General features: G+C 37.0%; 1 protein-coding gene across 1 annotated transcript in view; it reads right to left on the minus strand.

Moving 5' to 3' along the window:
- Positions 1 to 26,741, minus strand: part of LOC125827284 (CHD3-type chromatin-remodeling factor PICKLE-like) — a 77,300-nt gene that overhangs the window by 48,495 nt on the left and 2,064 nt on the right. Inside the window, exons 3-16 of the mRNA XM_049506601.1 lie at positions 22,374 to 22,511; positions 22,104 to 22,258; positions 21,729 to 21,890; positions 14,064 to 14,308; positions 13,882 to 13,977; positions 13,559 to 13,695; positions 13,246 to 13,458; positions 13,054 to 13,161; positions 9,829 to 9,879; positions 9,634 to 9,733; positions 8,521 to 8,663; positions 8,348 to 8,445; positions 2,941 to 3,079; positions 2,672 to 2,841 (exon numbers count right to left, since the gene is read on the minus strand). Coding sequence (XP_049362558.1) covers positions 2,672 to 2,841; positions 2,941 to 3,079; positions 8,348 to 8,445; positions 8,521 to 8,663; positions 9,634 to 9,733; positions 9,829 to 9,879; positions 13,054 to 13,161; positions 13,246 to 13,458; positions 13,559 to 13,695; positions 13,882 to 13,977; positions 14,064 to 14,308; positions 21,729 to 21,890; positions 22,104 to 22,258; positions 22,374 to 22,511 — 1,955 coding nt within the window. The remainder of the gene's footprint in view (positions 1 to 2,671; positions 2,842 to 2,940; positions 3,080 to 8,347; positions 8,446 to 8,520; positions 8,664 to 9,633; positions 9,734 to 9,828; positions 9,880 to 13,053; positions 13,162 to 13,245; positions 13,459 to 13,558; positions 13,696 to 13,881; positions 13,978 to 14,063; positions 14,309 to 21,728; positions 21,891 to 22,103; positions 22,259 to 22,373; positions 22,512 to 26,741) is intronic.

Consider the following 26,741-nt stretch of genomic DNA (forward strand, 5'->3'; position numbering starts at 1 on the left):
TAAAATAAACATACCAGAGTGACAAAGTTCAATTTGAAACTACACTTCTATTCTAATTGCAATGTCGAGAAACACATTTATTACTTCAAGAAAAGTATTTACAACCTGCAGTAAACTTGAGAATTTGTCCATACTTCATATTGAATTTTTTTTATGACAAGGAAAACCCGCAGCCGCTACCCTTTGGGTGCGCACAGGGTAAAACCCCCGCTCCTATGCAATAGCTCGCAAACCACATAGGACCATACTTCATATTGAATTTGAGCAATTAATTTTGTTATGTAGTTATCTATGTCTTTGAGATTAAAAGAGGCTCCAGCCTAGTCATATTCCTCTATAGGTCATCCGACACATCCTTCAATCCATGTTAAAAGTTTATTAATTCTTGTCTTCTTTCCTGGTTCACTTCACACATCAAGGGGTGATAAAGTTTTTAAGGTCTTTATGTCCTTATAATGGCATACCAAATTCGAATTTTGTCTTCAAGAGATGGTAGTATAGATCTTTAAGGAATTTTTTAATTGTACCTTCAACAATTTCAACATAGAAAACTTGTGTGAATACTCAATTAACGTATGTTATTTAATCTGTACTAACAAATACTTATAACAATAACTTTGCAGAAACATAAACAGTAAAGTTTAAAACATACACTCAAAAACAACAATTAACATCATAAGAATAAATTAATTATTGTAAAAAAAACATATCAGGATCTATAACAATAGAATGAAACAGAAAGGAAAAAATTGAGCCCACTGAATGCACAGTGTCCCTTTAAGGAAATTATTACCCTCTAGTACCCAAGGTTTAAAGGAATAGATCCTCTCAGGATGACAGATTCTATTCACCAGCATATTGATATAAAAACAACGGTGTCAGTGGGCAACTCAACAGGAGCAAAGTACACAAAAATTTAATTGTGCAAAAGATGAAGAATAAGCACAGAATTTTCGTTGATTTAAAATGAAAGGAAATCCCTCTATTTATAGACAACAAAGGGTAGTAGGGTAGTGTGAACAAATGCTTATTGTGTCTTATCGGAAAGGTCACAACTCTTTGGAAAAGTTACACCCCTTCGGAAAGGTTACAACCTTTCATAAAACTCGCATCTTTTCATAAAAGTCGCAACTCTTCATAAAAATCACAATTTTTCATAAAAGTCGCAACTTTTCATAAAAGCCACAATTTTTCATTAAAGGGGAAGGCTAGTTTTAGAAATAAATTAATTAAAAGGGAATCTTGGTTTGTGGTGGCGCCATGTAGGCGGACCTAGGGTTCTCTTTTATATATATATATATATGATATATGATTAGGAAGAAGTTAGAAAATAGTGTTTTTACTAGCTAGGGTAGTACGACAAGAATGGATGATGTGAGGTAATACAAAGAAAGTAAATCGGCGAGATTCCACTTGCTTCTTTACCTGAGTTGGTCGAAAATGGTTTGGTCATGCCTCCCTAGGGTTTTCAAGGAAACGCATGATATTTAGTTTCTCTGACAGAATTTGGGAAGTATAACAAGAACCAAACAAAAGCCTACCACACACCATTTGGTGCAACGACCACAAGGCTTTGGCCTAGTGGTATGAGCACGAGCGATGTGTGGTTTGAGTGCATCTTCACGAGTCCGAATCCTAACACAAACAAAAGCCTAGAGTTTTTAAATTGAGAAGAGTATAAAAGGGGGCATTATCCATCGTATTTTGAACTATGCCCAATTGGCTCTTGGGGATTTCTCGATTATCAAAAAATAATGGAACAATTTGGTGCATGCAGTATCCTCCTATTAATGAGGTGCTCCCAGAGTTTCATAATGTGGAACTAATTCTCCCATTGACTAAGCAAGATTTAAACGAGCACACAACTGAATCAAAGTTCATATCTAGAATTGACACAAAGTGGACAAAAAACTTCACTAAAGAGGCATAGGAGAGTTTGTCTCAGTTGACTTTGGAAATGCACCTATGATCCTAGATTACGAAATGAGTAACATGACTTTTGATCCACAGCGCTACAAGCAAAAAGCTAGTCAAATTGGCATGGCAAGGGTGAATCAAATATGCAAGAAAAAATGATATAGGTCAATTACAATATAACAATAAGAAAGAGGGAATGCAAATGGATTACACTGGTTAAGTTGTTGTTGTTGGATTGAAAAGGGAAAGTGCAATTACAGTGGTCACTCAAAATACTTTTTAAAACAAGATATAGAATAGTTTAGCTTAAGGAAAGGATAATAATGTTGTATCCCTTGCATTGCTAGCCCTAAGACTGAAAAACTTTACTAAGAAAACTACAGTTTGTAGAAAGAGTAGATACAAAGAAGGAGAAGAAGGTACTTTCAGTTTCTACAAAACAGCTGATAGAGAGAAAGAAAGATGGAGACCTGCTCAGCACGATTAAGTTTTATAAGATTTAGAGTTTTACCTATTAGCCCTCAGAAAATTGACTAAGATTTTATTCAGGAGGTAAGAAATCAATTTTCTTATTTTGGGACAAAAGCCATCATCCGAGGATGATGCTTCTTTAATAGCTAATTCCAATGACCCAAGGAGGAAAACCTCACACGGGTGTATAAAGGTTCCCACAATTATGAAAAGATTTCCACCTAAAGCAGTAAAGCAGCCACTTTTGAGGTATAGAGATGGTCCAGTGGAACAATAAAATTACCTGTCATAAATAATTACTGTATCAGCAGTTGCAAGGTTTATTCCTAAACCCCCTGCCCTTGTTGAAAGCAGGAAACAAAATCTTGAAGAATTCTTAGCATTAAATCGATCAATTCGGATTTGTCTCTCAGCTCCGCCAACTTTTCCATCAATCCGTTCATATTGCCATTTCTGAAAAATTAACATGCAAGTGTGTCAAACTCCAAATAGTGAAGACAGACATTGAACTAGATTTAAAAAACAATTTAGTGAACTTGTTTGAGTCCATACCCTATAATTACAGTAGTCTTCCAGCAAATCAAGCATATGCTGAAATTGAGAATATATAAGAACTCTGTGACCTTGTTCTTTCAGCCTAACCATCATCTTGTCCAGAAGTTGCAATTTTCCAGATGATTCCAGCAGCTGTCTGTGAAATAAAAATAAGCCATAGAGCAGATTTATAAAAGGTCAACAGAAAGAGCACAATGAACTTTCTTAAACTAAGGAACCTTTCATGTTCCCCAGGTCATCAAGAGTCACACTGTTGAGAATTGGCATAACACTTGCAATTTCAATATATGGATAATTCCACTTAAGGGCAACTGACAACATGTAACTCCACTTTGATCCCCCAGGTCAGAAGAAAAAAAGATTTTCTTCTTACTAAGGTAGCACTTCAGTCATAGTTTTGATGGTATCAGAAGGAAATACAAGAATTTTAAATGTCACTTCAAGGGAGATTGTGCACATCAGAATGCAGAGAAAGTAAGCGACTGAAAAAATAAAGAGAGAACATTCTGACCTGTGAGAAATATAAAAGAAAAATATTATTGAACGAGGTATCAACATTATTACACCGAGCCCTATTTATAGACAATACATTACAATCCTTATCTAGGTAGGATTCTTTATACTATTTCTATTCCAACACTCCCCCTCAAGCTGGGGCATACAAGTCATAAGTGTCGAGCTTAATATGAGGACCGGCAAGGGACTTGATGAAAATATCTGCAAGTTGATCACTCTATTTCACAAATTTTATAACAATATCTCCTAAGAGTATATTTTCTCTGACAAAGTGACAATCAATCTCAATGTGCTTTGTCCTCTCATTAAATACCAGATTTGATGAGATATGAAGGGCCTCTTGGTTATCACACACAAGTTCCATCTGACTGATTTCTCCAAATTTTAGTTCTCTTAGCAATTGTTTAATTCAAACTAGCTCACAAGTTTTTTTTTAGAAAAGGGTAACTTTATATTCACTCCAAAAAGTTAATCATCCAAAAAATGATGAATTGGAAACTTACATTTATTTGTGGATGACATAGTACTGATTGATGAAACGCGCAATGGAGTTAATGTGAAGCTGGAGGTGTGGAGACAAACTTTGGAGACTAAAGGGTTCAGGTTGAGCAGGACCAAGACAGAGTATGTGGAGTGTGAATTTAGTGAGGCGATGCATGAGGAAGGCGTGGAAGTGAGGCTTGACACACAAAGTACCCCAATAGAGATGGATTCAAGTACCTTGGATCTATACTCCAGGGGAGTGGGGGCATCGACGAAGATATCACACATTGTATTGGTGCGGCATGGATGAAGAGAAGGCTTGCCTCTGGAATCTTGTGTGATAAAAAGGTATCACTAAAACTCAAAGGTAAGTCCTATAAAGTGGTGGTTAGACTAACATTGTTATATAGGGTGGAGTGTTCGCCGGTCAAAAACTCGCATGTTCAGCAAATGCATGTTGCAGAGATAAGGATGCTGAGTTGGATGTGTGGTCTTACTAGGAGCGATAAGATTAGAAATAGGGATATTTGAAATAAGGTGAGAGAAGAGAGACTGACATGGTTTAAGCATGTGAATAGGAGATATGTGGATGCACCAGTGAGGAGTTGCGAGAGGTTGGTTGTAAAGCGTACGAGAGGGGGCAAGGGTAGACCAAAAAAGTATTGAAGAGAGGTGATAAGACTAGATGTTTGGTGTATGCCATTATACTAGTTGTATCATTATAGTTCTTGTTTTTTATATCTATCATTATTTAATATTGTTTTAATACTCTATCATAGTATGTTGTTTATTGTGTTTCGATCATTGCACTACTTCCTTCTTGTTGTTGCTCCCCTCTAGTAGACTTGGCACTGTTTCCTTGTGACTTTCTATATTTTCTTCTTTGTATTTGTGATTGCATCCTTTGTGTCGAGGGTCTTTAAACAACATCTCTACCTCTAAGAGGTAGTGATAAGGTCTATGTACATTCTACCCTCCCAAGTGGGATTTCACTGGGTATGTTGTTGTCGTTGTTGTTGTTTCCTATAAAATCAACAAATTCTACTACCAACCCTATTAGATTCTGTTTACACCAAAAAACAAAAGGCTTAATAATCTTCTCTAAATTAGTCTTGTGTCCATCATAACACCTTGAACTCATTTCTTTCCAAAGAGTCCATCATATGCCTGCTGGGATAGTTCTCCATCAGCATTTTTTTCTTCCTTTGTTACCAGTACCTTTCCAACTGCTTAGGAGTTCCATCATTGTGTTGGGCATCACCCAGTTAACTCCTAACAAACATAAAAACATGTTACATAGGCACATAGATGTCTTACAATGAAGGAATAGATGATTATTAACTTTTGCTTCTTGCTCACATACACTACATCTTGAGAAGAAAAACTGCTAGCCCCATTCTATAAAGCCTCATGAGTTAGGCAGGCCTTTCTGCATACCAAGTTACCAACCAGGTAAAACAAGCTTCCTTTGGAGGGCATTTAGTCTGTCACAAGTTATTACAGACATTGCTCAATATTCTGCTTTTGCATCGGATCGAGCAACCACACTATGTTTCATACTCTTCTAGGACACCAAATTACCTCCTACTAAAGCACAATATCTAGATGTAGAACATTTTATCAGAGGATGATCATAATCAATCGGCGTCTATATGTCCAATGATCTGCTCATGTCCTCGATCCTCGAAGAGTAGTCCTTTACCTAGAGCTAACTTTATATTGCAGAATACAAACAATAACATCCCAATGACTACCTCCAGAAGATAAACTGACTTACAACACTAAACCCGAAAACATATGTCAAGTCTAGTCAATGTGAGATAATTCACCTTTCCAACCAGACGCTTATACCTTCCAGGATCCCTAAGTGGCTCCCCCTATCCTAGCATGAGTTAAGCATACAGATCCATAGGGGTGTCATTGGGTCTACATCCCATCATTCATGCCTCCTCGAGAATGTCTAAGGCATACTTGTGTTGTGAAATAAAAATACCTAATTTGGACTAACCAACCTCAATACCTAGAAATACTTCAATCGGTCGAGGTATTTACTCTTAGAAATGAGGAAAGAGATGTTGCTTCAAATTAGTTATACCATCCTGATCATTGTTGGTGATAACAATATCATCAACATAAGTAACCAAATAAATACACCAATTTGGTGTAGAATGTCGATGAAACATAGAGTAATCAACTCCACAACGAGTCATGCCGAACTCTTGAATTAATAACCTAGACTTTCCCAAACCATGCTTTAGGATATTTCAGACCATAGAGTGCCCAGTACGACCGATATACGAAGCTATTAGACTCCCCCTTGAGCAATAAAACTAGGTGGTTGCTCCATATAAACTTCTTCCTCAAGATCACCGTGGAGAAAAGCATTCCAAATGTCCAATTATAAGAAGGCATTCAGAAAAGTGATTCTCGTCGAGATGTGCTCAGAATGTGGTATTAAGTGTATAGGTCATCTCGAAATCAAGAGACGAGTAAATCTCCACAAGAAAATCGCATAAATTGGCTAGAAAAGGCTCACTTGTTGGTGCACGATCAGATCTCGCTGGAGGTGACAACCTTTTGGGTGGCGCATGGGAGGTCAGTTTGTGGCAGCACTAATTGGGGTTTGATCGCAGGGAGATACTAGACCACTTAGTGGTATTGGTTTTCGCACAAAACTGATGAAAGTGGAACTATGCATATCATATTTTAGGAGTCAGCAGAAAGATGCACGATAATGGCTTTCTTTGTCCCGGATGCTTCTCAACTTGGCCCTGATACCATGTGAGAAATATTAAAGAAAAATATTTTATTTAATTGTGTAATTATCACACTGAACTCTATGTATAGATACTATATTAAAACCTTTATCCAAGTAGGATTCTATATACTATTATATTCTTATTGTAACATGACCCAAAAAGAAATGAGAGAAATAGAACAAGAAAAAATTCATAGTAATCTACTTTCTCAAGTTTAACTTCCACTCATCTTCTCTTCCCCTACAAAAAAGCAGCCACTGCGCACCACTACCTCTAGGACGACCTTTCACTTTCCTCACCACCCTCATCCCCATCCAACTTTTCCCCTTCCAATCGTTTGCCCGCCACAGCTCCTCATGATCCCCCAACCCTCGATCCTGCATGTCTTTCACCCCTCCCAGGCTGCTATCACCCTCTCTAATTTGACAATGTTTTTGAGGTTTGTGAACATCAGCAAAAATTTGTAGCCTCCTTCTACATCTGCACTTTTATAGTTCAAGGGAGAACCTTCCCCTCCTCCCATATCACCCCTACTCCACTCTCAGCCCTTACTAACAATGCCAAATTCCACTCACCAAGTGTTGCCAAAGGCATCAATGTTCTATTCAAACTTTAAACTTTAATGAAGAAAGACGTAGATGAAGAAAACATATAAAAAGATACAAAAAAGTAGCTACTCCCTGTGTTTTATTTTATATGGTACTCTTTCCTTTTTAGACTATTCCAAAAGAATTGATACTTCTGTTAATTTGGAAACTCCTGTACTTTAAACTTCTCATCTTACCCTTAATAGCATTCTCTTTATATCCATAAAAATGGCATGGCATGCTTAAGACACAAGCCTTTGTATGTGCCAAAATTCTTTATTTTTTAAACTGCATGTCTAGTCAAACACCTACGTATAAAAGGAAATGGAAGAAGTGATACATATACAATAATTATATGGATCAAGGAATTGAAAAGTCGACAATAAATAAGATACATGAAGCAAAAACTATAACAATCAAGTTCAAACACAATTTTGAATCTCAAATTTTATATGCAAAGATGTCGTTTTAGCTTTCTAATACACATTAATCATTGTTTTTATCATACAAAATTGTTTAGTTTTCATTCCTTTCACTAACTATACATCCATAACTTGGCCTTAACAAGGACTATTGCTTTGCTAGTTATACTTACTGCTTAATGGTTCACTCTTCAACTTGGAGCTCACGGGCATAACAATAATTGATTTGGTGCCTATCCTAACGCTCCACCTAAGTGAGACAAACTCAATGTGTGTTTGCACCTTAGCTTCAGGGCTTAAGTGGGATTTTATCAACATCACACTCACCCATGGAATTTCCCTTTTTGGGAAATAGTAAGAATTAAACTTTAATTTTTTTTGTCAAAAAAAACATTAATTTACCTGTAAATATAAGAGATTATGTGCAGTTCTACCAACAATTGACTTAAAACAGCCATTTTGAAGCATTGCATATGATATTTAATGTGACTAGAATTACAGAGGGTAAAACAAAACTTTGCATAACCAAAAGAGATACTCAAAAAGAAAAAGATCCCTTACGAAAAATCTCGACAACTCAATCTTCGGAAACAAGTATTAACAATCATATAGTTGACTATCAAGAAACATGACATACTTGGTAAACTCATCATTGTCCTCTGGCTCAACACCTTCTAACATAAATGGATGACAGCAAAGCTTGCGCAGCTCCATCACCACATTTATAAGCGAAATCTGATACACAAATATCCGGTGAGGTCAGAATTCCTATCGTGGCATAAAGGTATCTCAGACAAGAAATTGGCCCACCTGAGCACCTCCCTTGCGAGTCAGTATCTGGAAGTTACGAGTCAGAATAGCTTTGTAATATTCTTTCTGTTCACTACTCAGTTCCACACGTAAAATGAGTTCCTTTTTAGGAGGCAGCTCTGTCATGACATCTTTCTTGAGTCCTGAAATATCAAACATGCAACAATAATATTTTAAATAGATGTAAGTTACATAAATTCATGTTTCTTGAAACAATCTACTGCCTTGTGAATCTCTACAAAAATAAACTGAGTTACACTAAGGACCTGTTTAGTCATAAAATTATTCATTTTTTCAGGAATAATTTCCACTTTATTGAAAATCAGTGTTTGGCCATGAAAATTCCAAATTCAACTTGAAGTTGGATTCCAAATTTGAAAAACCTATAACCTGTTTTCCAACTCCATCTTTATAAATCCAAATAAAATGCCCTCCTCTCCCTTGTAAAAAAATATAACCAAACACAATACCATCTTCAAAATTTTCAAATAAAGTAAAAAATCTTTGATTTCTATGGCCAACACCAACAAAGAATTTACATGCTAGGATTACTTTTTTCTTCATAAGTTCCCTCCGTTTTGTTGAAAATATATGTGAACTGTAAGAAGCTCAATCATAACTCATATAGTCCCAATCAGTTGCATACGTTGGACCAATAAAGATAATCAAGAGAGAGTGCTACCTCAAGTCATATGAATATAGGCAGCTGATTTAGGAGGAGGCAAAAGCTCTACCAAATTAGAGTTTCTAATGACATGATAAAGGAGAAATTTGACATATCCTAGTTGAATAATTACAAATTGCCAATGCTTATTCTATTACCAACTATTTCCCCTGGGAGGGTGTAAACACGATAAGGCATAGTTTACAGTAAAGACAAACCCCAGAAGTTTGTGTTCACAATGAAAAGCTTCATGTTACTACAGTATCTATATTACAATTTGGAAAGAGGCTTTTACAAGGATATAGCTAGTATGACATCAAGAAATCATTAGAGAAAATTATGATGAACTATACCAAGGAAAAGTATAAAAAATGTACATTTCATCAATAGATATCATCAAACTAACAAATATTCAAAGACAAACACAGGAAAAAGTTTCAGAATCGTACTTCTGAGAAGATGAGGTGCCAGCATTTTATGAAGTCTTGAAACCTGTTCCTCCTGACTAATGTCCGCAAACTCTTGCTGGAATTCCTCCAAGCTACCAAACTGTATTTGACATCAGGTCCCATAAAACATCACATGATAACTCAACAAGTAAATAAGTTCTGTATGTTTTGCTAGAAACATGTTGTGGGGCTGACCTTCCCAGCATCAAGGAAGTGCATCAGCATGAAAAGTTCATCCAGATTGTTCTGAAAGGCATAGAAAAAATACTTACTACAGCCAACAGAAAGAAAGAACAAAGACGTGTGTCCTTATGCAAGTCAGTTTTTGCATGTCAAAAAACCTCGTTCTTGTCTATTTGAATGAAACAATTATTACGGAAATACGAAGTGTTGGAAGTGTGTTGATTGTTTTAGATAGATGGCAGAATCAAAACATACTGACATCAATAATCTAGAGAAGTTCAACATGTCACTAGTTCTTCTGGTTGCCCTTTCTTTCTCCCACATATCTGGTGATATTAAAATCACCAAAAAGTGCCCACCGACCATGACATACACCCCTAGTTGCATCCATCTCAAAGTACACATACTATTTATCTCTAGACTCTACTACAGTATGGTCTGTAAATCCCAGTTAATTACCAGCTATAGTTCTCTACAGTTTGGTCTGTAAATCCCAGTTAAGTACCAGCTATAGTTCTGAAAAAGTTTTTCAAGATGCACTGTTAAACTATATTGACCTAATGCACAACATTTGACTCCATAATTGTACGCACATAATCAGTACACCACCACTGCTACTTTCAGCTTCCACATATGTGTTCGCCATCTGTTTGGCAATAGTTATCTGATTAATGATGAAGTTATGACATCCAGTTTTGTTTCCTGCAAGCAATAAACATCACCCCTCCATTCCACTATCAATGTCTTCAGAACTCTACTTTTCGCCCTATTATTAAGTCCCCTTCATATTCCCGCTAAATATTTTCAGCTCCATGGTTACCCTGTAAGTCAGTAATCTTCCCTTGCAACTCTCACTATTACTATACAGTTTACCTAAAACACTATTTTTTTTACTTCAACTTTCCCAACCCTTCTTGGACTTGTTGGACTTACCATACCTTTGGAGGAGTTCTTTGAATTCTCATACTGTCTATTTTAGTCAATATAGTTTACATTCCTTCTTGTTTCAAAACCCTATAGGTGAACCCCATTTGTTTGCTCAGTTTCAGAAAATTTCGCCGAACCCATGCAGTGGCGTCAGCTTCCTTTGATTGGATCTGGCCTACGGGTTCATCATTATGACACTCAAATAATTGAATTTGTTCCTCTCTGTCAATTGGTTGAATTTATATAGTTGGTGTTGATACCACATCCATAATCATCTCCTTTATTTAACTTTGTTTTTGAGAAGATAACATTTTGTATATATTAACTACAAAACAGTACTGAAACCTTATACACAAGTGAGCAAAAGTCAGCAAACGAATCTTCCTGCCTAACATGAACCTAATGTGTCTAGGATAGATAGTGCATCTTCAGGGTAGGTTTGGTTGCACCAAAAACAGAAAACAATAATACAGTTGACTTTGATTTTTTGACTGTATTGCTGCTGCTTTCAGAGCATTCTTTTGTCTCCAAATAGTCCACCAAATGCATGCGACCATCCTCCATCTGCCTCTATGCTCCAGCTCCAGCTGCTTCCCAACTAAAGAGAGCTTTAGTAATCTTTCTAGGCATTGCCCATGCTATGCCTCTGAGATTAATGAAGATCTTCCATAACTGATCAGTTGTATTGCAGCGTAAAAACAGATGTCCCACTGTCTCCAGTTCCTTTTTAAGTAAAAAAAGAACATCTTGAACATAGAATCTACTTTGTCTTGATTAGATTTTCTTGTGCGAGCTCAGCCTCTTTTACCAGTAACCATGTGAAACATGCAACCTCAAAAGGTCTTTTGGTCTTCAGATATGTTTCCAGAGTCAATTACTTACTTGAGGTTGATGTTAATATATTTTTTATAAGATGCATTAACACTGACTCTTCCACTGCTATGTCCTTGACATTTCAGTGTGTCCTCTCCATCCTGGATTTGTGTGAAGTTATCCAGTTGTTTGAAAAACTCAAATCATTCTATTCATCTCCCAATCATTCAGGTTTCTTCTCCCCATCATCTCTTTTCTATTTTGCAGGTAAGGGTTCCATAAACTCAGCAAATTTCTGAAAACAGGAAGAATTTTGAAGAAGAAGAAGAAGAGAAGAGGTCTGAGAAGCATGGGTCAAGCCTCTGGTAGCACCTTCAATTTCAACAAAGATTGGGACTAATGCCTATTTTGTCAATACCAAAGAATTTGTTCGAAACTGGCTTTGTCAGGTTAAGATGACGACCCAAAATCAGGAAGTGCAGTCTCAGCAGCAAACTTTGGGTTATTTTTATTTTTATTGATTGAAGGCCCAGAATCTGGTCATGGGCTTTTATAAAAATTGTCAGGCACCTTACATCTATTTCCTTTATTAACAGGTTTTGCATTGTCCATATACCTGTAACCTGTCAGCCTCCTTTTCCCTTTGTCTCTCCCATTTGTAATTTTAACAGAGGCCAAAGGGATTGGCCCGATAATGTTTGGTCTGCTTCGGCTGCAATGTCTTTAAATCCTTGCCACGTGTCTCCCTAACTTTATCGTTTTGAAATTCAAATACTAAACCCCCACCATACCCACAACCCCTGCGTGCCCTATCACAAGTTTGTTGCACCCAAAGGACCAAGATTTTGTCTAGAAGATCCTAGATTCAGGTCGGACCATCTGGAAGGAGGTTCTGCTGCACTTCTACCACAAGTTCCAACCATTTTAGGACTGAAAGCTGTTGTGTTTTCCCACCCGAAGAGAGATCTTAAAGATCAAGTCTCCTTACTGTACTCTTATCTGGGGGGCCTTTGACTTGGATTCTAGCCCACCCTGTGTTTTGGTGTCTCCTCAGTTCCGAGCCAACCATCACACATCCTTCTTAAGTTGTCTTAAGATGAATAAAACTTCATTTCACAAGCTAAGTTAGTAACATATTTACCCCTAAATAAGCCCCAGCAGGCAGTGATATGGAAAATTAACATAGCATTTTGCCTAAAACTGTAGCATTCAAATTCAAAGTGGTTATGTGCACTCACATGTTTATGCAAAGCAGTTTCTACTACTAATACTTGTATATTTCTTTATGAAAAGTCAAATACGCATACTCATATATTTGTCCAACCAATGGAACCAAAATGAGACTCCGAGCAACGTAGGTATTTTGTACCAACTATTTTAGTATGGCAGATGCAACATCAGGATAGATACACCGGTATACTGTATACACCTTATGATTCTATGTAACTGGATATCGAAACATGAAATGGCACTAGAAAGCAACCTATTGCAACAAACCTGGAGAGGAGTTCCAGTCAAAAGAACACGATGCCTGCTAGAGTACTGCTTCAAAGATGAAAACAACTTGGAATCCTTGTTCTTGAGACGATGACCTTCATCAACAATCTAAATGCAGATGCCAAGCTTCTTTTAGAGGCAAAAGGAATAACAAAAGCTAATGGCACAATTAAGGATTTTGAAGGAAATTACCATGCACTCCCACATGATTGGCTTCAGAGAGGCACTATCCATGAGGATCATTTCGTATGATGTAAGGAGAACATCAAATTTTATCCTATCTTGCTTGCTTTCACCAACAATTTGACCAGATTTCTTTTTCTTGGTCTTCTTAAGATTTTTGGGGAAAAATAGTTCATATTCTCTAATAACAGCACGAGCTTGTGCGCCTCCCACATACATAACCTACGGATGTCAATTCTCCTCAGAGAAGAATGATCTGATATTCATCTTAGTAATTATTATTCTGCTATTCATAGTAGGAAATACATCACCTCAAACTTACCACATTCATTTGAGGAGCCCAAGTGGCAAACTCACGCTCCCAATTTCTCAATGTCGAAAGAGGTGCTATTACTAAATGTGGAGAGACCTTCTCTTCAAAAAGAGAGGCTAGAAGTGCAATACTCTGTATTGTTTTGCCTGCAAGATTGAAAATGCATCAATAAAAAAGAACTAGCAGTATTGCAGAATAAACTATATGCAATAAGGACAACAGAGAAAAATAATTCAGGAAAGGACCATGTTGCAGTTGTATATGATAAAGCAAATGAGAAAAAAGACGAGAATAAAAAAATTGAAGCAGTGGAAGAACAAAATAAATCTTACCTAGCCCCATTTCATCAGCCAGAATGACATGTGTCTGTTTGGACCAAGCAAAACGCAGGAAATTCAGCCCTTCAAGCTGGTATGGATGCAGTGATCCTTTATTTCAACCAGAGAGAAGATTAAGGAACTTCACTAGATGAATATAACATACATAGACTAATTAAAACTGGTACCATATATACCTCCAGAAAGAAATTCAGGACTGCTTTCATACTGTTGAAACTCTTTGGCTTTCTTGTTAGATTCAGTTGTCTCTATAGGCCTTCCCTTTTGTTTACTTGAAGATTTTTTACGTCTAGACTGAACTACATGAAATCTTTCAATTTCGTGCAGAAAAGAAGAAATGTCTGATTCAAATTCCCAGTAGCACTCATCATACGGAAGCTCCTTCCACTTTACAAGATACTCTTTTTCTTCACCATCTCCCCTAAGAACATCAGCATATTATTAGATGCAATTTACCCTGAGACTTGTACTTCATTTGTAGGCCCAAAATAGTAAATTTTAAATAAAATGAACAATTTAAGGAATAGAAAACTCAACTAATAGGCACTTTAACAATCAATTACAATACTAACATGCCACTTAATACCCCCATGTGGCCATTGACATGTATATGCTTGCTTTATTAGCACAATCATATTTCTTAATAAGGGTCTCTAGTTTCAAAATTATTTAGAATAAGGGAACTTGTTAATATGGCAAGAGCATATTCTAGTTAACATGGAAAATAACACAACTAAAATGAATTTCGGGCCAAAAAGTTTTTTACCTTATTTTTGTTCCAAAAGACACTAGTATCGTAATAATTTTGTAATTAGGAATATCAATTACTTATCTTTCCATTTTAGGATCACTTTTTTTAGAAAAAGGTAACCTTGTATTCACACCAAAAGATTCATCATCCAAAAAAATGATGAATTGGAAACTTACATCCCACATAGGGTATTCTTTACAAGTTTCCTATAAAATCAACTAATTCTACTATCTCCCTTATCTGATTTTGTTTACACCAAAAAAAACAAAAGGCTTATACAATTCATTCTAATTTTCTGAAAGTTTTTTGTCCATCAAAGCACCTTGAGTTCCTTTCTTTCCAAAGAGTCCACCATATGCATGCTGGGATAGTTCTCCACCAGAATAGAATTCTTCCACTGTTGCCAATACCTTTCCAACTGCTTAGGAGTTCCATAGTCGTGTTAAGCATCACCCACTTAACTCCTAACAAACAAACAAAAACATGTTCCGTAGGCTCAAAGTTGCCTTACAGTGAAGGAATAGATGATCATTGATTTCTTCTTCCTTCTCACACATGACACATCTTGAGCAAATCTGCCAGCCCCCCTTTTCTGTAAAGCCTCATGAGTTAGGCATGCCTATCTACATACCAACCAAGTAAAACAAGCCACCTTTGGAGGGCATTTGGTCTTCCAAACTAGCTTCCAAGGCCATCTCTCTAGCTCTGTCTGTAGTGTGTTAAGATTCCAATAACATGATTTCACAGTGAACACGCCCTTGTTGTGTAGTTTCCATCTAGGTTTGTCATGTCTCACAAATAGAGTTGGATGTGAGTTTAGAACTTCCAATAAATTGGCAACTTCTCCAATTTCCCAGTTATTAAATGCTCTTCTAAATAAGAGGTCGCAACCTTGTTGGCTCCAAACTTGGGCTACCTTGGCATTCCTCTGAAGACTTAAGGTATATAGGTGTGGAAAAGAGTTTCTAAGACTATCTTCTCCAATCCACACCTCATTCCAAAAGTCATTACCCACAGTGATTGAGATGTTATTGTTGAATTGTGGATTGGGGCCAGTCTTCTTATGGTTTTCCAGACACTACACCCAATGGTGCCCACAACTTCCTCAGTTGTCCATTGAGTAAGTAAACCATATTTCCCTGCTATAAATCTTCTCCAGATGGCTCCCTCTTCTAAGCAGAACCTTTTTTTTTAGGCTGGTAACATTAGTCTATAGATATCCACAGGTAAACTACAACCAAAAGTGTAGTTCCCCTTCAAAAAAAAGTATTACATCCTACAGAATCTTTGACTTAATAAGATTGAAGCCTATAAACAATCTAGTACATCAAAGATGTCTTCTGTTCTAGCTAAAATATCTTGTTTACACCAAAAATAGAGAAGAGCTAAGTAATTCATTTTAATCTTCTGAAGGCTATTATGTACATTCTCAAAGCTCCTATTGTTCCTCTCTTTCCAAATTGTCCACCAAATGCATGCTAGGACAAACTTCCATCTCTCCTCCTTTAAAGCATTGCCATCCCTAATCCAGCTACTTAGAACTCCTGATGCTTCCTGGTTTCACCCACGTAATTCCTTTCAGGCAAATGAACATTCTCCATAGCTGCTCAGTCCACTTACAGTGTAAAAAAAGATGGTTGATTCTCTCTGCTTGCTCTCCACACAGAGTACATCTAGAGGCAATTGATATCCTCTTTTCTTCAGATTTTCATGGGTCAGAACCACTTCTTTTGACAGCAACCACAAAAAGCAATTCACTTTGTAAGGCACCTTTGGTTTCCAGATCATCCTCCATGGCCAGTCTGTCTCTTGGTCTGCAGTCTTGTTGAGTGCCCTATATGCTGAATTGACTGAGAATTTACCATGAATGTCACTCTGCCAAACCAGTGAGTCCTTCTCCTCAGTAAGATTGCTAAAATTATCTACTGAATTCTGAAGTGCAATTACCTTCTCTATTTCCCAGTCATTTAGGTGTCTCCTTAGGAACAAATTCCAGCCTTGACCAGTCCACATTGTGGCCACTGTTGCCTGTTGTTGTTGACATAACATGTATAGTTCCGGATGCAGCTGTTTCATGGGTGTTGCTCCATTCCATTTGTCCTCCCAGAAGGAGGTCTTTTGACCATCTCCCACTTTGATTCTGGATCTGTAATACAACATAGGCACAGGTTCCTGATTGCTCTCCATACAGTGCAGTTGTATGGAGTGTTAACCACTTTTGTCATCCACTTGTCCTCAATGCCATACTTTGCTATGATGACCTCCTTCCAAAGCGTATGATCTTCATTGGCAAATTTCCACAGCCACTTCAACATGAGGCTTTGGTTTTGCTTCCTTAAGTTCCTGATGCCTAGGCCACCTGTATCCTTGTTCACTATCAGTTCCTCCCATTTAACTAGGTGGAACTTCTTTTTGTCTTCACTGCCTTGCCATAGGAAATTTCTCCTAAGGGCATCGATGCTCTTAGATACACTTGCAGGCATTGGATATACTGACATCATATAGGAAGGTAGTGCATCAAGGACACTATTGATTAAAGTTAGTCTGCCTCCCAAGGAGAGGTACTGACTTTTCCAATTGGTGAGTTTCTTTTCACATTTCTCAAGGACCCCATTCCAAATACCTTTGGACTTGCTATTTGCTCCCAGAGGCATGCCTAGGTAGGTTGTTGGAAGTTCCCCAATCTTGCCTCCTAGCTTACTAGCCAATCTTTCCATCCCTGTCACAGTGTTGATAGGATAGATAAAGCTCTTTCCCCAATTGATATGGCGTCCAGAGACTGCCTCAAAAATGACAAAAATAATCCTCAAAATCAAGATTTGGTCTGTTTTTGCTTCACAAAACACCAATGTATCATCTGCATATTGAAGGTGAGTTACCTCCAAGTTGTTTAGTTCTCCTGCTTGGAATCCTTTGATCCATCCTTTCCCATTTGCTGTGTTGATCAAGTTACTCAACCCTTCCATGGCTATAATGAACAGAAAGGGAGATAGTGGGTCCCCCTGTCTCAATCCTCTTTGGGAAGCAAAAAATCCAGTAGGTGCTCTGTTGATTAGGATGGAGAATCTCACAGTGCCAATACAATGTTTGATCCAGTTGATCCATTTAACTCCAAAACCCATTCTTTCCAGCATCTGGATGAGGAAATTCCAATGTAGGTAGTCAAAAGCTTTCTGGATGTCCAACTTGCAGGCAATCCCTGGCTTGTTACTTCTTTCTCTAGCTTCAATACATTCATTTGCGATTAAAGCAGCATCCATGATCTGCCTTCCTTTGATGAAGGCCATCTGTTGCCTGTCTACTATGCCTTGGATTACTTTTTTTAGTCTCTCTGCAAGGAGCTTAGCTATGATCTTGTAGAACCCCCCCCCCCCCGATAAGGCTTATGGGTCTGAAATCTTTTAGTTCCTCAGCACCCACCTTCTTTGGAATCAAAGCAACAAAGGTTGCATTCAGGCTCTTTTCGAAGAAGCACTTATCATGGAAATTTTGAATTGCAGCTACAAGGTCTACATTAATAATGTCCCAACACTGCCTGAAAAATTCCATGGAGAAGCCATCTGGACCTGGGGCCTTGTCCCCTGCACATGCCTTGATGCTTTCCAGTATCTCATGAGGTTCAAAAGGGGCTTCCAACATGGAGCTGTCTCTGTTATTGATCCTAGGGCGATTCTCCATCTCTAAATGAGGCCTCCATTCTTCTGTTTCAGCATATAAGTTCTCATAGAAGGTCACAATGAGAAGCAGAACCTCCGGAGCCATTTTTGCAAAAGAGAAGTGTTTTGTTTTCTAAAGTTCTTCAAACTAAGCCCCCCTTGCTGATTGTTGAGGGTCAATACATCCCATTTCACCAGATTGTAACCTCTCTTCTCCTTGTTTCCTTGCCATAGAAAGGACCTCCTCACCCTGTTAAATCTTTTCTCAATGCTCTTTGGTATAGGGAAAAGGCTCATCATGTATGTTGGGAGGCTATCCAGTACTTGATGAGAGTCAATCTACCCCCTAATAGATATTGACTTTTCCACCTGGACAATTTTTTCACACCTTTCCATCTCCCCACTCTACACTTCTAATTCTTTATTTTTGGCCCCTAATGGCAACCCCAAATATTTAGTTGGTAAGGAGTCCACTTGACAACCCAAAATAGCAGCTAACTCTTGCAAATTCCCAACCTGGTTGATAGGGAAAATGTGGCTTTTCAACCAGTTTACATGAAGACCTGAGATTCCTTCAAAAATAGTTAGGATGGCTCTTAGATGCCTGATCTGACTTGACTCTGCTTCACATAAAATTAAGGCATCATCTACACATAACAGATGAGATACTTCCAGATCTACCCCTCTTCCTGACTGAGCACGGAAACCTTTCACCCATCTATTTGCATTTGCTATCCTGAACATGTGATTTAGACCTTCCATAGCTAGCAAGAATAGGAAAGGTGACATGGGGTCCCCTTGCCTAAGACCCCTGTGAGATTGAAAGAAACCTTCTGTGTTGCCATTTATTATAAGGGAAAACTTCACACTAGAGATACAAAAGTTGATCCATTTGATCCACCTACTACCATAACCCATGTCTTTCAAAAAATTTAGGAGAAAATTCCAATTGACATGGTCATAGGCCTTTCCAACATCCAATTTGCACATGATCCCCGGTTTCTTCTGTTTAACCCTTGAGTCAACCAGTTCATTGGCTATCAGGGATGCATCAAGAATTTGTCTCCCTCTCAAGAATGCCATTTGGTGACCATCTACTAGTTTCCCAATAACTGTTTTGAGTCTTTCAGTTATCAGTTTAGAGATAATTTTGTAAAGCCCCCAACAACAACAACAACAACAACAACATACCCAGTGGAATCCCACTACGTGGGGTCTGGGGAGGGTAGATTGTACGCAGACCTTACCACTACCTCGTGGAGGTAGAGAGGCTGTTTCCGGAGGACCCTCAGCTCAAGTACATCAAAATCCAAGTAAAAGAAGAGGAAACAGTATATAAAACATAACATCCAATAAGAAAAATAGTGTATAATCAACAAAAGCGACAATAACATCAAGAAATATTGTGAGAGATGAAGCGCAGTAAACAACAAGTGGCTATAGGGATCACAGACAAGAACTACAATTGCAAGGCTAGGACTACTACAAACGCTACCAACCCATACCATCGCAAGGAAAGACAACACGCTAACCCTACTAACCTTCAACCTTAATACGCGACCTCCACTCCTTCCTATCTAGAGTCATGTCCACGGTAAGGCGAAGCTGAGCCAAGTCCTGTCTAATCACCTCTCCCCAATACTTCTTAGGCCTACCCCTACCCCTCCGCGTACCCTCTACAACCAGCCCCTCGCACCTCCTCACTGGGGCGTCTACGCACCGTCTCTTCACATGCCCAAACCATCTCAGTCTCGCTTCCCTCAGCTTGTCCACCACAGAGGCCACTCCCACCTTTTCCCGTATGACCTCATTCCTAATCCTATCGCTCCTAGTGTGCCCACACATCCATCTCAACATCCTCATCTCCGCAACATGCATTTTTTGAACATGTGAGTTCTTGACTGGCCAACACTCCGCTCCATACAACAAGGCCGGTCTAACTACCACTCTGTAGAACTTACCTTTAAGTTTAGGTGGAACTTTCTTATCACACAAGACTCCAGAGGCAAGCCACCATTTCATAGGCTCTCTGTAAACTAGATTCTACTTTTACTTCACCTTGTAACACTTTTTGAGGTAGCCAGCATTCCTTAATGTGGAGGAATACAATAGTACCATTTATCAAAAAATAATATTTCCTTCGAGTTTTGTATCGGTTACTCTTAGATTTATTCTTCAACCTTCAAGAATCAACTTAAGGGTGATAAGAATATTCTTTCTAAATCTTGGATCATGCTTAGATATTCAAGAAAGGTTGTAAGTTACAACTTATTGTTGGTGGTGTTGTTACTCTAAAAGAAGTCAGATCCTTTATTTATTTCCTAAATTATTTCTCCCCAAAAGCGTTCTTTGTGACTAATTATTGTTGTTAGGAATAAATTTTGAAGATAGAATTATCTTGAAGTTCTCAAAGTCATTCTTGACCTTCTTGATCCATCTTGAATTCAGGAATACTTTCTTGAAATCGTTCCATCTTTAATTTCAGTTTGGTTTCATTTCTTTATATTTATTTTTAGCTTCATCACATTTCCTAAATTTTCCTTAAGTTCTTGATTTTTCCTTATCAAGTTATTGGATCGGGTCGAAAACGCAATGTCACTCGATCATTTTCAAACTAACTGCAATCTTAATTTGTCGGTGAAGATCCCACCAGAACGCCCTCTACTTCTAGGATTCTTATCACCTAACATAGCAAAAAACTATAAAAATCGCAACTCCAAATGTGAGTTCCTGCTAAAAGCTTTTTTCACAATTGCCATCAAATCTAACTGACGGAGTTCTTTTAAATATTTGAAGGAGAGCAATGTTGGGAACTCTTTCTAAATATGTATGGTATCAAATGGGTAATGCCTCCCAATATTAGGAGCTTGTTCGAGACATGGCATTATTTTTAAAATGGCAAAAAGTAAACAAGCAGTATGGAGAACAATTCCTCTTTGCATGTTATGGACAATTTGGCCAAAAACGAATAAGATCTACTTTGAAGCGAAAGGGCAACATATATCCTGGGAATTGTTGTCTTTTGAATTTGTATTTTTGGTGTAAAAGCAGTGTCATTGAAAATATGGAGCAATACATGAACTTCCTAGAAGAGATTGGAGATCTGTAGTTTTGTCGTGGCAGTGTTGGTGGTTGGACTTTTGTATCCTACACCACTACCATCCACAGCTCATGAACGTTTCAACTGTTTACATGGAGCTTCCTTCTCAACAATGATTTCTACTTGACGATTAAATCAAAGCTCAACCTTAAGCTAAGGATAACAACTCTTAACTAATATTATCAGTTTTGCATGCATTAGGGGGAAGTAACTATACATTTTGGAAGCAAAAAAGAAAGCATTGACCAGAAAATTTTGAGGAGAGCTCAACTCCCCATATTTTTTAAATAAAGCATCTCAACTGAATATCTATAAGTCAGTTCTTTAAAAGCACCTGCAAGCAAGAATTCGATCAACTGTAGTCCACTCGGGTCGGATTGCGACGTATTCATCTTCAGAGTTAGTCATTGATGACATTTGGCGATGGAAGTTATTCACTTTAGTCTTCAAACGGGGATATGCTTTGTAAGCTTTTACGAACTCTTTCTCTGGCACCCTGCAATAGTTAAAGCGCAGTATGACTTCAAATACAAGATGTCAAAAGGTCTAAAGAGATAACATAACATATTAAACTGATCATTTACAGAAACAAGCATTATGGTGAAGCATAGAAGACAGTTATAAGCAGTACAAGATGATCTTTGTTGCTATATTGACATAGGTGTAAAGAGAATCTAGAGCAAATAAAGTAGTAGTTAAAAATAAATACCATGTGCAGTGAAGATAAGACAATCCTTTCCACTTAACAAGGTACTGTTTAACAAATACTTGCTTCGACCCTAGCTTGGAAGCATCCTGATCCTCAGCAACAGTAGGGCGCATTTCACAGTCCAATATTTTGTCAATATCATTCAGGGGACTCACCTACAGAAAAATGGCAATATCTAGCGTAAATCTAGGTGGGAAGGGAAGGGAACTGACGACAATAGCAGAATTCCATGTTTAAATATATAAATTTGATAGAAGGATGGGTACATACACATTCAGGGCAACTCCAACGGCTTGGAAGAGGAGCCTTTAGTGGAGGAACTAAACACTTGGGGTGGTAAGCATAGTTACACGTTTCACAATACAAAAGATTACTATCTCCTCCACAAGCTTGACAGGAATCGTCTTTCTATCAAAAGAAGCAATTTGCATTGTTATTTCTGATGTAAGTGAAACAAATAAAGGTCATTACAATTAAACACTACAAAAGAGAACATGTTTCCAGAAAGCTGCTAATACAACCATGAGAGACTTGTATTGTTATGTACTGGCACGTGTTTATGATTAATGGATCTTGCGTTGTTTATTCCTAAAATATGAGCAAAACTCCCTAAAGAAACTAAGATATGATGTAATCAATCAAGGACAAAGGGAAAGGATGTGATTTAACCAGAGGCGGTATATTCTGTAGTACTCCTCATCGGCCTATTTGGGTACATTACCATTCCATGAGTAAAGAAAAACCTTCCTCTTTCTTTTTTAACTTGATCGTTAGTAGCCATAACGAAAATGAAAGAATAGAGGTGTTAGAGGCGAAGAAGAAAACCCTACGGCTAAGAGGACTCTTATCGAAAACTTGGTACTATTCTATGTAAAGTGATGATAGCTTGTAAGTGGTTTGTGGCTTCATCGCTAAATATCCTCTTATAATATATTCTTTCTTTATCCTTTTTCCTGGATTAAATACGTCCTCTGTTTATACAAAGAAAGTTGTCCAGATTACAGTTAAATAGTTACTACTTTATCTAATCTATATAATAGCAGGTGCATGACACGATATTATATTTATTATATGTAAGTGAAACCAAAAAAGTCTTAGCGAAAAGATTAGATGTTTTATGTAACAAGCACAGTGTGTTGGTAGAAAGATACAAAATAAGAATAGACAAATAATTTGTGTATGCATGAACCTAATATGGAATGTCTTACAGATGCACTAAATGACAAAAATGCATTTTTATTAGTTAATTGTATCATTAATTGGTGTATTGCTTGTGCAATATCTTGTATCATTACTTTTTACTGATTATCAATTCTCATAAAAATACATTGTTATGCATAGAAATAATTTATACGTGGAAAGATCTAAAGTAAAATGTTGATAAATCAAAATATCGATGCAAAATTGGACAATCATTTTACTCTTCAAACGGAAAAAAGAAAGGGCAGTCTAGTGCACAAAGCATTGAATGCGGGTTCGGGGAAGGGCCGCACCTCAAAGGGTGTGATGTAGACGGTCTACCCTAATGCAAGCACTAATGGTTGCTTCTGGGTCTCAAACTCGTAGCCTAAAGTCACATGAAGACAACTTTACCAATGCTCCACGGCTCAAACCCGTCACTCTTCAAACAGACATTCCTATAAAATTTGTGTAACACTAATAGGTGTAAAGTCTCTCATTATACTCTTTAATGCAGCATAACATTCTAGAACCTTCTTTTTTTTTAAGAAAATTTTAGAACTATTTACAGTAATATCCCAATAAGACATCTAAGGAGTCAAGTGGGGCAGAATTTTGTCATATTATTAGCTTTTTTCTTAATTTTTATTTTACAACTCTAACATATTATTAAATAGTAATTATGTAATTTTTTAAAAGTATGTTTGTGATATGGGGACATCCATTTGCGCATACCCAGCAACTACTAAGCTACAAATGTATGAGAGGACATTTGACGTTAGGAGCAGAACCAATCCTGGCTGCAGTCCAGGAGCTCAGGCACTTGCAAGAAGGTAACATGTGCCCACTAACAACCTCTACACATACTGAAAGTACATGTTAAGACACTTCATTTGACCACGTCAAGAAATATTCAAACCGAATCTTAACTATATTGGCCACATAAAAAGTCACGCTAGGGATAGCCTCAAGTAATGAGTATCATTAATTATCTTTGTGAAGAAATGTTTCTTCTATTGATAAATTGGTACAAAAAGAAATTAAACTAAAAGTGAAGACATAGTAAGAGATGACACACTGAAAGATATACTCACATCTCACTGTATCCAAAAAACATGGTCCTACATTCATTATTGTTTCTCAGTATCCAGAGATGCTTGGAACTTCTGAAACTGAAACATTTAATGATTTTCCTAACCATCTGAATTTGTATATATAGTATATACAAAATCGTGGTGTTACCCAGTTACAAAACTTGTTATGTTTCTCTTCAATAATATCCATATAACACCCATCATAAAAAACAAATTGGAGGTTAAAATGGACACTACTTTTTTATAAGATCAAGATAAATAAATTAAGTTACTGGTTATTTCCTTTACTTCCACGCTACTTTCGGTCTCCGACACTATCCACTCTAGCTATTTTTTCCCAATTTATGTTTATTTTTCATAAGAGTTTAACCAAATCTAACGTATGGACACACAGCAGATGTGCCTTGGCATGTAGTAATTCTTTATAAATCAAATATATTTTCAACATGGAAAAGCATTTAATAATAAATCAAATATATGCATTGATACACATTAAGCTGGTGTTATCTTTACAAAATTGGCATGATACAAACATGCATTAAGCCTCACAAAAATTAACCAACTATCTCGTGTGCCCTAGTATCTAGTTTTCAGAAATTCATTTAATTTATGACTACCTTGCTACGGAATATAATGCTTGCAAAATAATTCACTAAATTACTATATGCACTTAAAACTTTTAGTCTAAGAATTTTCCACATGTCAAGTACTAAGATTAGATGAACCTGTGACAGCTGCATCTTCTGAATCAAATCATTTCTCTATACTTCTTTAGTATCACACTTTACTTTCCAAAGACAAAACATTTGAGTACAGGTCACATGTACAAATTTGTACATCTTAAGCTTCCACTAGCATGAATTAGAAGGCCATTTGTTTTATGATAAGTAAGATAGAAGCCCATTTGTGTCTGGATCTAATCAAAACAGCTACCGCCAGTCTTATCATGCAGAGCATGATATATGTTTGACTAAAAACTAATAAATTCTGTAGCTTCCTTTATTTTCCAGCTCTAGCTTCTGGAATATATGACTGTAGGTTTCTTTAGAAGACATTTCATGGTTCACAAATAAAAGCCAAGAAGATAAAAACTTTATATCTTCAGAAGAGATGATTTAAACCACAAACTTTTGCAGCCAGAGCTTTGGACTGTGATTTTTCTAAAATAAGAAAGCTCTGGGCTATGAGGTGAAACAAACTTTTCTTGGAGGCAGTTTAATCAAAATCCAAAATGACCATCCTGAGTCTGGAACTCCTTAATTTTTTTTTGATAAGGTAAACACGCGTTCTTAGTTTCACATTCATCAACTTTACTATACAAGAATTGCTTAGAAGAGTTTCTGTTGTAATATCTGACCTCAAAAACTGGATTTGGCAGAAATTACAAATATAATATGAAGAGAAAAAATGCTCAATCTATATATAATAAATTTCCTTTCATGAATCCACACTTTGATCACACCGTCGAAGAAAGAAGAACATTAAGTATCAGTTTCTTTTTTGGAATGCATGTTATTGTATTGTTTATTGTTTAGTATTCACAAGTTAGCGTTCCACTTTTTTTGATAAAGAAGTTAGTCTTCCACTTTTTAGTTACAAGTTACAAGATATCTCCGCCAAAAAAAAACTCAACATGCATCCCATATTAGAGTTTAACATCCTTGAACTATACTCTAAACTTAAAGCACATCCTTGTAATATCATAGTTAACAAAAAACATCCTTCAAATATCTAAACATTAACAAATCATATCCATTAGTTAAAGACTGTTAAAAATCTAACGGAGTGGGTGAAATTCATTAAAAACTCCTCAGATTTGAACACTTCATTGACACCCACATTCTCTCATTTCTCAGAAAAATGAACTTTAACTTTCATTTGTTGAAGTATGCTTCCTTTTCCATACCCATCCTCCCCGGTTATTATTAAATCTGTGATGCAATCATGCAAAGTCAAATCATGCAAACATGCAGATACTGAAATCCAGTACCCCTCAAGAACATGAAGAATGATTAACTTTAACTTTCATTTGTTGAAGTATGCTTCCTTTTCCATACCCATCCTCCCCGGTTATTATTAAATCTATGATGCAATCATGCAAAGTCAAATCATGCAAACATGCAGATACTGAAACCCAGTACCCCTCAAGAACATGAAGAATGATTGCTTTCATACGTGGAACATGTGTTGTTCACACTGTCTTTACTCTCAATTAGAAGAAGGTAAATTAAAGGCTATGGCAAGCATAGTTGATTTTTTTCTATAATGATCCAAAACCAATTAAGGTAACAGTGTATGTATTCTCCACTAAAACATGAAATATTTTCCCATCTCAATTTGGTTCTTTATTTTTAGCAATCAAAAT

The sequence above is a fragment of the Solanum verrucosum genome, unplaced genomic scaffold (assembly GCF_900185275.1).
Source record: "Solanum verrucosum unplaced genomic scaffold, falcon-dt-bn FXZP01000106.1, whole genome shotgun sequence".
NCBI lineage: Eukaryota > Viridiplantae > Streptophyta > Magnoliopsida > Solanales > Solanaceae > Solanum > Solanum verrucosum.